The 12,295-nt window shown below is 44.9% G+C and overlaps 1 protein-coding gene across 5 annotated transcripts in view; it reads left to right on the forward strand.

Moving 5' to 3' along the window:
• Nucleotides 1-12,295, forward strand: part of LOC115200206 (WSC domain-containing protein 2) — a 97,532-nt gene that overhangs the window by 62,824 nt on the left and 22,413 nt on the right. For all 5 annotated transcript variants that reach the window (XM_029763066.1, XM_029763065.1, XM_029763064.1 and 2 more), the window contains one exon: nt 10,529-10,643. In XM_029763066.1, the coding sequence (XP_029618926.1) occupies nt 10,529-10,643 (115 nt within the window). The remainder of the gene's footprint in view (nt 1-10,528; nt 10,644-12,295) is intronic.

Raw genomic sequence — 12,295 nt, forward strand, 5'->3', positions numbered from 1 at the left:
GAATAGACTGACGAGTTTCAGAAGAAAGTACTTTGTTTCTGGCCATTTTGAGCTTGTAATCGAACCCACAAATGCTGATGCTCCAGATACTCCACTAGTCCAAGATGGTGTAGCAGTGGGTTGTCTGTTTTGATTGTCTTGTCCCGTCCCTTGTAAATATCGTTTTTCTTCGTATATATTTTTACAATTTTTAATCTCATTTTCTCACCTACGACTGAACATACTCTCCTGCAACCGGCCTCATCCAATGTGGTATGGATCTGCTATTTTTACACTTTTGAACCGGAACCCTCTTCAGTAGCTAGCCAGCTAACTAGCTACTAGCTAGTAGTTAGTTAGCCACTGCTAGCGGTCATCACCGTTAACTTGGACTGCCAGCCACAGCGCGATATCTACCCAGATCATATCGGACTGCTTTTCTCTACCACATCTCCGGATTCCTACCGCAAGCTCTGAACCTTTTCAACTGGATCATTGCAGCTAGCTAGCTGCTATCCGAGTGGCTACTCCTGTCTAATGTCTCTGTCCCGACGCAAGCACCAGTTAACCTGGAGCTAGCCTCGAACTAGGCCCATCTCCCGGCTAGCTGAAGAGATCCATCAAGCAATCCCTGGGCTTCAATTACCTCTTTTGCCAATTGGCCTGGACCCTTTGCTGCCGACATGGAGCCCCGTCGATCCATCACGACTGGTCTGCCGACATAACCGTCCGAGGGGGTTTCAACAGGCTCTCCCTTTGCGACGTCCCCCTGAGGCCCATCTGCTAGCCTGCTGCTATCCCCGGCCTGCTAGCTCTCTGAATCGCCGTGCCTCCAGCTCGCCTAGCTACTCACTGGACCCTATGATCACTCGGCTACACATTCCTCTCCCTAATGTCAATATGCCTTGCCTAGTAATTTTTGTCTTCTTTCACTGTAGAGCCTCCAGCCCAGCTCAGTATGCCTTAGCTAGCCCTTATGTTCCACCCCCCACATATGTGGTGACCGCACCTGGCTTAAATGGTGCCTCTAGAGACAAAACCTCTCTCATCATCACTCAATGCCTAGGCTTATCTCCACTGTACTCACATCCCCTTGTTTGTACATTATGCCTTGAATCTATTCTTCTGCGCCCAGAGACCTGCTCCTTTTACTCTCTGTCCCAAACGCACTAGACGACCAGTTCTTTCAGCCTTTAACCGTACCCTTATCCTAGTCCTCCTCTGTTCCTCTGGTGATGTAGAGGTTAACCCAGGCCCTGCAGCCCCCAGCACCACTCCCATTCCCCAGGCGCTCTCATTTGTTGACTTCTGTAACCGTAAAAGCATTGGTTTCATGCATGTTAACATTAGAAGCCTCCTCCCTAAGTTTGTTTTATTCACTGATTTAGCACACTCCACTCTGAATCCTGGCTTAGGAAATTTCCATCCCTAACTATAACTTTTTCCGACAAGGTAGAACTGCCAAAGGGGGCGGAGTTGCAATCTACTGCAGAGATAGCCTGTAGAGTTCGGTCATACTATCCAGGTCTGCGCCCAAACAATTCTAGCTTGTACTTTTAAAAATCCACCTTTCCATAAACAAGTCTTTCACCGTTGCCGCTTGTTATAGACCCCCCTCGGCCCCCGGTTATGCCCTGGACACCATATGTGAATTGATTGCCCCCCGTCTATCTTCAGAGCTCGTAATGTTAGGTGACCTAAACTGGGATATGCTTAACACCCCGGCCGTGCTACAATCTAAGCTGGATGCACTCAATCTCACACAAATCATCAAGGAACCTACCAGGTACAACCCTAAATACGTAACCATGGGTACCCGCTTAGATATCATCCTGACCAACCTGCCCTCTAAATACACATCTGCTTCAACCAGGATCTCAGCGATCACTGCCTCATTGCCTGCATGCGTACTGGGTCCGCGGTCAAACGACCACCCCTCATCACTGTCAAACGCTCCCTAAAACACTTCAGCGAGCAGGCCTTTCCACTCGACCTGGCCCGGGTATCCTGGAAGGATATTGACCTCATCCCGTCAGTAGAGGATGCCTGGATGCTCTTCAAAAGGGCTTTCCTCTCCATCTTAAATAAGCATGCCCCATTCAAAAAATGTAGAACTAAGAACAGATATAGCCCTTGGTTCACCCCAGACTTGACTGCCCTTGACCAGCACAAAAACATTCTGTGGCGTTCTGCATTAGCATCGAATAGCCCCCACGATATGCAACTTTTCAGGGAAGTCAGGAACCAATATACTCAGTCAGTTAGGAAAGCTAAGGCTAGCTTTTTCAAACAGAAGTTTTCTTCCTGTAGCACTAATTCCAAAAAGTTTTGGGACACTGTAAAGTCCATGGAGAATAAGAGCATAGGAAACACAGTCACTACCGATAAATCTACGATAATCGATCATTTCAATAAGCATTTTTCCACGGCTGGCGACGCTTTCCATCTGGCTACCGCTACCCCGGCCAACATCTCAGCACCCCCTGCAACAACTTGATCCCCCCCCCTGATGTTCTGAAAGGACGGCAAAATCTGGATCCCTACAAATCAGCTGGGCTAGACAATCTGGACCCTCTCTTTCTAAAATTTTCCACCGAAATTGTTGCAACCTCTATTACTAGCCTATTCAACTTCTCTTTCGTATCATCTGAGATCTCTAAAGATTGGAAAGCTGCCGCGGTCATCCCCCTCTTCAAAGGGGGAGACACTCTAGACCCAAACTGTTATAGACCTATATCCATCTTGCCCTGCCTTTCTAAAATCTTCTAAAGCCAAGTTAATAAACAGATCACCAACCATTTCGAATCCCACCGTACCTTCTCCACTATGCAATCTGTTTTCCGAGCTGGTCATGGGTGCACCTCAGCCACGCTCAAGGTCCTAAACGATATCCTAACCGCCATTGATAAAAGACAGTACTGTGCAGCCGTCTTCATTGACCTGGCCAAGGCTTTCGACTCTGTCAATCACTGCATTCTTATCGGCAGACTCAATAGCCTTGGCTTCTCAAATGACTGCCTCGCCTGGTTCACCAACTACTTCTCAGATAGAGTTCAATGTGTCAAATCGGAGGGCCTGTTATCCAGACCTCCGGCAGTCTCTATGGGGGTGCCACAGGGTTCAATTCTCGGGCCGACTCTTTTCTCTGTATATATCACTGATGTCGCTCTTGCTGCTGGTGATTTTCTGATCCACCTCTATGCAGATGACACCATTCTGTACACATCTGGCCCATCTTTGGACACTGTGCTAACAAACCTCCAAACGAGCTTCAACGCCATACAACGCTCCTTCCGTGGCCTCCAACTGCTTTTAAATGCTAGTAAAACTAAGTGCAAGCTCTTCAACCGATTGCTGCCCGCACCCTCCCGCCCGACTAGCATCACTACTCTGGATGGTTCTGACCTAGAATATATGGACAACTACAAATACCTAGGTGTCTGATTAGACTGTAAACTTCGGCAATGTCATTTACAAAATAGCCCCCAACACTCTACTCAGCACACTAGATGTAGTCTATCACAGTGCCATCCGTTTTATCACCAAAGCCCCATATACAGTGGAGGAAAAAGTATTTGATCCCCTGCTGATTTTGTACGTTTGCCAACTGATAAAGAAAGGATCAGTCTATAATTTTAATGGTAGGTTTATTTGAACAGTGAGAGACAGAATAACAACAAAAATATCCAGAAAAACGCATGTCAAAAATTTTATAAATTGATTTGCATTTTAATGAGGGAAATAAGTATTTGACCCCCTCTCAATCAGATTTCTGGCTCCCAGGTGTCTTTTATACAGGTAACGAGCTGAGATTAGGAGCACACTCTTAAAGGGAGTGCTCCTAACCGAGCTTGTTACCTGTAAAAAAGACACCTGTCTACAGAAGCAATCAATCAATCAGATTCCAAACTCTCCACCATGGCCAAGACCAAAGAGCTCTCCAAGGATGTCAGGGACAAGATTGTAGGCTGGAATGGGCTGGAATGGGCTACAAGACCATCGCCAAGCAGCTTGGTGAGAAGGTGACAACATTTGGTGCGATTATTCGCAAATGGAAGAAACACAAAAGAACTGTCAATATCCCTCGGCCTGGGGCTCCATGCAAGATCTCACCTCGTGGGGTTGCAATGATCATGAGAACGGTGAGGAATCAGCCCAGAACTACACGGGAGGATCTTGTCAATGATCTCAACGCAGCTGGGACCATAGTCACCAAGAAAACAATTGGTAACACACTACGCCGTCAAGGACTGAAATCCTGCAGCGCCCGCAAGGTTTCCCTGCTCAAGAATACATTTACATGCCCGTCTGAAGTTTGCCAAAGAACATCTGAATGATTCAGAGGACAACTGGTGAAAGTGTTGTGGTCAGATGAGACCAAAATGGAGCTCTTTGGCAGCAACTCAACTCACCGTGTTTGGAGGAGGAGGAATGCTGCCTATGACCCCAAGAACACCATCTCCACTGTCAAACATGGAGGTGGAAACATTATGCTTTGGGGGTGTTTTTCTGCTAAGGGGACAGGACAACTTCACCGCATCAAAGGGACAATGGACCGGGCCATGTACCATCAAATCTTGGGTGAGAACATCCTTCCCTCAGCCAGGGCATTGAAAATGGGTTGTGGATGGGTATTCCAGCATGACAATGACCCAAAACACACGGCCAAGGCAACAAAGGAGTGGCTCAAGAAGAAGCACATTAAGGTCCTGGAGTGGCCTAGCCAGTCTCCAGACCTTAATCCCATAGAAAATCTGTGGAGGGAGCTGAAGGTTTGAGTTGCCAAACGTCAGCCTCGAAACCTTAATGACTTGGAGAAGATCTGCAAGGAGGAGTGGGACAAAATCCCTCCTGAGATGTGTGCAAACCTGGTGACCAACTACAAGAAACGTCTGACCTCTGTGATTGCCAACAAGGGTTTTGCCACCAAGTACTAAGTCATGTTTTGCAGAGGGGTCAAAAACGTATTTCCCTCATTAAAATGCAAACCAATGTATAACATTTTTGACATGCGTTTTTCTGGATTTTTTTGTTGTTATTCTGTCTCTCACTGTTCAAATAAACCTACCATAAAAATGATAGACTGATAAGTTCTTTGTAAGTGGGCAAACGTACAAAATCAGCAGAGGATCAAATACTTTTTTCCACCACTGTACTACCCACCACTGCGACCTGTATACTCTCATTGGCTGGCCCTCACTACATATCCGTCGCCAAACCGACTGGCTCCAGGTCATCTATAAGTCTAGGTAAAGCCCCGCCTTATCTCAGCTCACTGGTCACCATAGCAACACCTACCCGTAGCACGCACTCCAGCAGGTATATTGCACTGGTGATCCCCAAAGCCAACCTATCCTTTGGCTGCCTTTCCTTCCAGTTCTCTGCTACCAATGACTGGAACGAATTGCAAAAATCTCTGAAGCTGAAGTCTTATATCTCCCTCTCTAACTTTAATCATCAGCTGTCTGAGCAGCTTACCGATCACTGTACCTGTACACAGGCAATCTGTAAATAGCACACCCGACTACCTCATCCCCATATTATTACTTACCCTCTTGCTCGTTTGCACCCCAGTATCTCTACTTGCACATCATCATCTGCACATCTATCACTCCAGTATTAATGCTAAATTGTAATTATTTTCGCCTCTAGGGCGTATTTATTGCCTACCTCCCTACTCTTCTACATTTGCACACACTGTACATAGATTTTTCTATTTTTCTTTTCTTTTGTGTTATTGACTGTACGTTTGTTTATGTGTAACTCTGTGTTGTTGTTTTGGTCGCACTGCTTTGCTTTATCTTGGCCAGGTCGCAGTTGTGAATGAGAACTTGTTCTCAACTGACCTACCTGGTAAATAAAGGTGAAATAAAAATAAAATAAATAAAAATTGTCTAAAGAAGGCCAGTTTTATTGCTTCTTACATCAGAACAACAGTTTTCATTTGTGCTAACATAATTGCGAAAGGGTTTTCTAATGATCAATTAGCCTTTTAAAATGATCAACTTCGATTAGCTAACACAACGTGCCATTGGAACACAGGAGTGATGGTTGCTAATAATGGGCCTCTGAATGACTATGTAGATGTTCCATAAAAAAATCTGCCGTTTCCAGCTACAATAGTCATTTACAACATTAACAATGTCTACACTGTATTTCTGATCAATTTTAAGTTATTTTAATGGACAAAAGATTTGGTTTTCTTTCAAAGACAAGGAAATTTCTAAGTGACCCCAAACTTTTGAATATTAGTGTAGGTAGGGGTAAAGTGACTATCTATAGATAATAAACAGCGAGGAGCAGCAGTGTAAAAACAATGTTGTTGAAAGCTGAGCTGTAGTCAATGAACAGCAAGTGTTCCTTTTGTGCAAGTTTTTGGAGGTATGATATTTATGCCTTTGTAACTTTCTAACTCATTATTCACGATTCATTCATGATTATCCGTAATTATGGCAGCATCCACATTAATGTAAACGTTTTCCGAAACATATTCTATTTTGATTTACTATAAAGGGGACTCCAAAATGACACAATATTTATCACTCATTTCTATTGGGCACAACATAATCCGAAACACAACCAAAACAAATTCCAAGTTTGTAGAGTCACAAGCTTGATGTAGTCATTGCGTGATAGGAATATGGGACCAAATACTAAACTTTTGACTACTTTAATACACTGTAAGTTAATTTGTCCAAATACTTATGACACATTCAAATCGAGGGACTAGATACATAAAGTGCTTTAATTTCTAAACGGTAAAATAGATATGTACTGTATGAAAATACTTTCAAATTAAAGGTGACCTTTTGTACTGTTGCATTATATGAAACATTTTCTCATATGCAAAATGCTGGAGTATAGAGACAAATTAAAATGTTTAACTTTGCTGTCCAAATAAATACATAGGGGAGTGTATCTCTGCTTCCCTGAACAACTGGCTTCTGAGCTGATTATTTCATTTCATAAACTAAGCACAAAAAAGGAAGGCGGAAGATCAGCCCAATTGAAGCACAGTTCAGTTGAGCTAAATCACCGCTTCCCTTTGTCCTAAAGCAGATTAGTGATCATACTCAGTCCGCTCCGTTACCATGTCTGGGAGGAAGATTACTGCCCAGGACCTACAGAGCACCACATGCTGCCGCTCAACCGCCTTTTATATCATTACAATAATGTGGTGGGTTAGGACGTGCATTGTGCAACCCCCCCCCCCCAACATGCTACCTCACAGAAAATGGCTCCGACAGATATGGCAGCTCTGCTTCTAGCTCCTAAGCAACTTTGCAGTATTTTGTTTTTTGTGTGTTATTTCTTACATTATTAACCCGGAGTTTTTTGTGTTATTACATACAGCCGGAAAGAATTTTGCGGCGGTAACTCACCAGGAATACGACTTTCCCGAGTTGGAGGATCCTTTGTTCGTACCCCCCCAGAACAATTGAACTTATTCCAGAGGCTGCTCCAAAACATCGCTGGCAGAGAAGAGGTATTCGGAGTGGACTTCTAGTCTGACTCAGGAGACGTGAACACCATCTACCGCTACCAAGTATATCACTCGCTAATGTTCAGTCTATGGATAATAAAGTAGATGAGCTCAGGGCGAGGATCTCCTTCCAGAAAGACATCAGGGATTGTGTCATACTCTGTTTCACGGAAACATGGTTCTCTCGGGATATACTGTCCCCGTCTATACAGCCATCTGGGTTCTCAGTACATCGCACAGACAGGAATAAAGAACACTCCGGGAGATGAAAGGCGGGGTGTATGCTTCATGCTTAACTACTCATGGTGTGATTGTGATCACATACAGAAACTCAAGTACTTTTGTTCACCCAACCTATAATAGTCACAGACGTGAATATTCCCCCTCAAGCCGATGCCCTCAAAGAACTACACTGGACTTTATGCAAACTGGAAACCATATATCCTGAGGCTGTATTTATTGTAGCTGTGGATTTTAACAAAGCATATTTGAAGAAAACGCTACCAACACATTGACTGTAGTACTTGCTTTGGAAAAACATTGGACCACTGCTACTCAAGTTTTCGAAATGCCTACAAGGCCCTCCCCCGCCCTCCCTTTGGCAAATCTGTTCATGACTCCATTTTTCTCCTCCCTTCCTATAGGCAGAAACTTAAACAGAAGTACCGGTACGAAGGTCTATTCAACACTGGTCTGACCAATCGGAATCCATGCTTCAAGATTGTTTTGGTCAAGCAGACTGGAATATGTTCCGGGTAGCCTCTGAGAATAACATCAACGAATACACGGATATGGTGACTGAGTTCATCAGGAAGTGTATAGGAGATGTTGTACACTGTAACTATTAAAACCTATCCAAACCAGAATCCGTCGATAGATGGCAGCATTTGCGCAAAACTGAATGCGCGAACCACCGCATTTAAATAAAGGTTAAATAAAAATGTTTTAAACGGTTTTTAACCATTGTGACTGGGAATATGGCCGAATACAAACAGTGTAGTTATTCACTGCGTAAGGCAATCAAACAGGCAAAACATCAGTACAGAGACAAAGTGGAGTCGCAATTCAACGGCTCAGATACGAGACATATGTGGCAGGGTCTACAGACAAACGCGGACAACAAAGGGAAAACCAACCACGCCGAGGACACCGATGTGTCCGGACAAGCTAAACACCTTCTTCTATCACTTCTACCTTACCCTAGACCCACTTCACTTTGCTTACCGCCCGGGTCTGAACCCCGCCCTGTGAAACCGGGTCCTGGACTTCCTGACGTCGCCGCACCCAGGTGGTGAAGGTAGGAAACAACACCTCCACTTCACTGATCCTCAACACAGGGGCCCCACAAGGGCATGTGCTCAGCCCCCTCCTGTATTCCCTGTTCACCCATGACTGCGTGGCCATGCACGCCTCCAATTCAATCATCAAGTTTGCAGATGACACTACAGTGGTAGGCTTGATTACCAACAACAACGAGACGGCCTACAGGGAGGAGGTGAGGGGCCTAGAAGTGTAGTGCCAGGAAAGTACCCTCTCACTCAACGTCAACAAAACAAAGGAGCTGAACGTGGACTTCAGGAAACAGCAGCGTGAGCACGCCCCTATCCACATCGACTGGAAAAGGTGAAGGAGAAGGTGGAAAGCTTCAAGTTCCTCGGCGTACACATCACTGACGATCTGAAAGGGTCCCCCCCCCCCCACACAGACAGTGTGGTGAAGAAGACGCAACAGCTCCTCTACATTTCTTCAACCTCAGGAGTCTGAAGAAATGTGTCTTAACCCCTAAAACCCTCACAAACGTTTACAGATGCACAATTGAGAGCATCCTGTTGGGCTGTATTACTGCCTGGTATGGCAACTGTACCAAGGCAGAGCTCTCCAGAGGGTGGTGTGTTCTGCCCAACGCATCACCGGGGGCAAACTACCTGCCCTCCAGGACACCTACAGCATCCGATGTCACAGGAAGGCCAAAAAGATCAAGGACATCAACCACCCGAGCCATGGCCTGTTCACTCAGCTATCATTCAGAACGCGAAGTCAATACAGGTGCATCAAAACTGGGACCGAGAGTCTGATAAACAGCTTCTATCCCAAGCCCATCAGATTGTTAAATAGCCATCACTAGCCGGCTACCACCCGGTTATTTAACCTTGCAACTTAGAGGCTGCTGTCCTATATACATAGACTTGGAATCACTGGTCACTTTAATAATGGAATGCTAGTCACTTTAATAATGTTGACATACTGCTTTACTCATCTCATATGTATATTCTGTATTCTATTCTACTGTATTTCAGTCATTGCCACTCCGACATTGCTCGATCTAATATGTATATATTTTTTAATTCCATTCTTTTACTTTTCGATTTGTGTGTATTGTTGTGAATTGTTAGATACTACTGCACTGTTGGATCTAGGAATGCAAGCATTTCCCTACACCCGCAATAACATGCTAAATATGTGTATGTGGCCAATAAAATTTTATTTTATTTGAGCAGGAAGGAAGGGTGAGGATTAGCCAGTCCCATTGCAGAAGGACTTACCAGAATTTCCTCCCTCCCCCCTCCTTACCTCCTCCCTATCTACTCACTTTGAATAAGTCAGGAAGTGTATTGAGTGTCGTTGCAGTAATAGGCCACTAGAAGGGGTTGTGTGTCTATATAAATAAATAAACATGCCCGTCTGCTGTTGATTCCTTGAGCAGCAACGTTGCCCTCAATATGTCTGCATTGAACGGAGCAGATGGATGATGATGTTGGATTTGACTTTAAAGTTATTTTACTAATATACAGAATGTCTCAACAGAATTTTTTTATACATTTTTTTTCTGTTAAATCTACAATTTACCATGACTATTGATAAGCAATAACCATTGAAAATGTACTATTGTAAATGTGCATGTTTTACTCACATAAGCTATGGAATAACTTGTTAAATTACAATTTTCTTTATGTTCTACCCAAAACTGTATTATTGCCTCTCCCCCTTATCTCCCATAATATTGCTCTGCTTAAATTGTGCATTTTTTATTTGTTATGAGAAATGTTTTGTTCTTCTCTCTTAAAGCGAATTACATCGGCTGCTATATAGACAACACGGCGAAAAGAGCACTCAGGGGAGTGTCCTTTTTTGACTACAAGAAAATGACGGTCTTCCGTTGCCAGGACAACTGTGCTGAAAGGTAGGCCTGGGAATATAAAAAGTCACAAACACAGGATGGGAGTGAGGAATAAAGGTTGTATACCAGAGTGTAGATGAACATGGGCCTTGTGCCAGCTGTCATACATAGTCTCACACCATCTCCCTCTCTCTCTCCTTCACATTAGCTCCATAGCTCTCGATATCTGTACTGTCCATACCTTTTCCACATTATTTCTCTCTTTCTTTTTTTCTCTCTTGCTCTCTTTCCCTCGCTCTCTTTCTCTCTCTGTCTCTTTCCCTTGCTCTCTTTCTCTCTCTGTCTCTTTCACTCTCTCTCGCTCACTGTATCTCTTTCTCTCTCTCTCTCTCTCTCTTTCTGTCTCTCTCTTTGCCTGCCTCTTTCCTCCTCATACCATATTTTCTTCACATCATCTGTTTGTCCAGTTTCCCCTTGCCCCCTCCTCTCCCTCTCGCACCCTATGGATGGCTCAGCCCAATGGCTCAGCCCAACACTCACCACTGACTCACAGGAGAGGAGAGAAAGAGAGGAGGCGATATACTGTATATATATAAACAGTATATAAAGAGAGGAGAAGATATATATACGAGAGAGAGAGAGAGTGAGAAGTGCAGTAGAGAGCACATTTTCATCTTTCTCCTCTGCTCCTCTCTCTCTCTCTCTCTGTCCACACCCCTCCCAGAGAAGGCTGCTGATATATACTGCTCAAAAAAATCAAGGGAACACTTAAACAACACATCCTAGATCTGAATGAAATAAATAATCTTATTAAATACTTTTTTCTTTACATAGTTGAATGTGCTGACAACAAAATCACACAAAAATAATCAATGGAAATCCAATTTATTAACCCATGGAGGTCTGGATTTGGAGTCACACTCAAAATTAAAGTGGAAAACCACACTACAGGCTGATCCAACTTTGATGTAATGTCCTTAAAACAAGTCAAAATGAGGCTCAGTAGTGTGTGTGGCCTCCACGTGCCTGTATGACCTCCCTACAATGCCTGGGCATGCTCTTGATGAGGTGGCGGATGGTCTCCTGAGGGATCTCTTCCCAGACCTGGACTAAAGCATCCGCCAACTCCTGGACAGTCTGTGGTGCAACGTGGCGTTGGTGGATGGAGCGAGACATGATGTCCCCAGATGTGCTCAATTGGATTCAGGTCTGGGGAACGGGCGGGCCAGTCCATAGCATCAATGCCTTCCTCTTGCAGGAACTGCTGACACACTCCAGCCACATGAGGTCTAGCATTGTCTTGCATTAGGAGGAACCCAGGGCCAACCGCACCAGCATATGGTCTCACAAGGGGTCTGAGGATCTCATCTCGGTACCTAATGGCAGTCAGGCTACCTCTGGCGAGCACATGGAGGGCTGTGCGGCCCCCCAAAGAAATGCCACCCCACACCATGACTGACCCACCGCCAAACCGGTCATGCTGGAGGATGTTGCAGGCAGCAGAACGTTCTCCACGGCGTCTCCAGACTCTGTCACGTCTGTCACGTGCTCAGTGTGAACCTGCTTTCATCTGTGAAGAGCACAGGGCGACAGTGGCGAATTTGCCAATCTTGGTGTTCTCTGGCAAATGCCATACGTCCTGCACGGTGTTGGGCTGTAAGCACAACCCCCACCTGTGGACGTCGGGCCCTCATACCACCCTCATGGAGTCTGTT

The sequence above is a fragment of the Salmo trutta genome, chromosome 9 (genome assembly GCF_901001165.1).
Source record: "Salmo trutta chromosome 9, fSalTru1.1, whole genome shotgun sequence".
NCBI lineage: Eukaryota > Metazoa > Chordata > Actinopteri > Salmoniformes > Salmonidae > Salmo > Salmo trutta.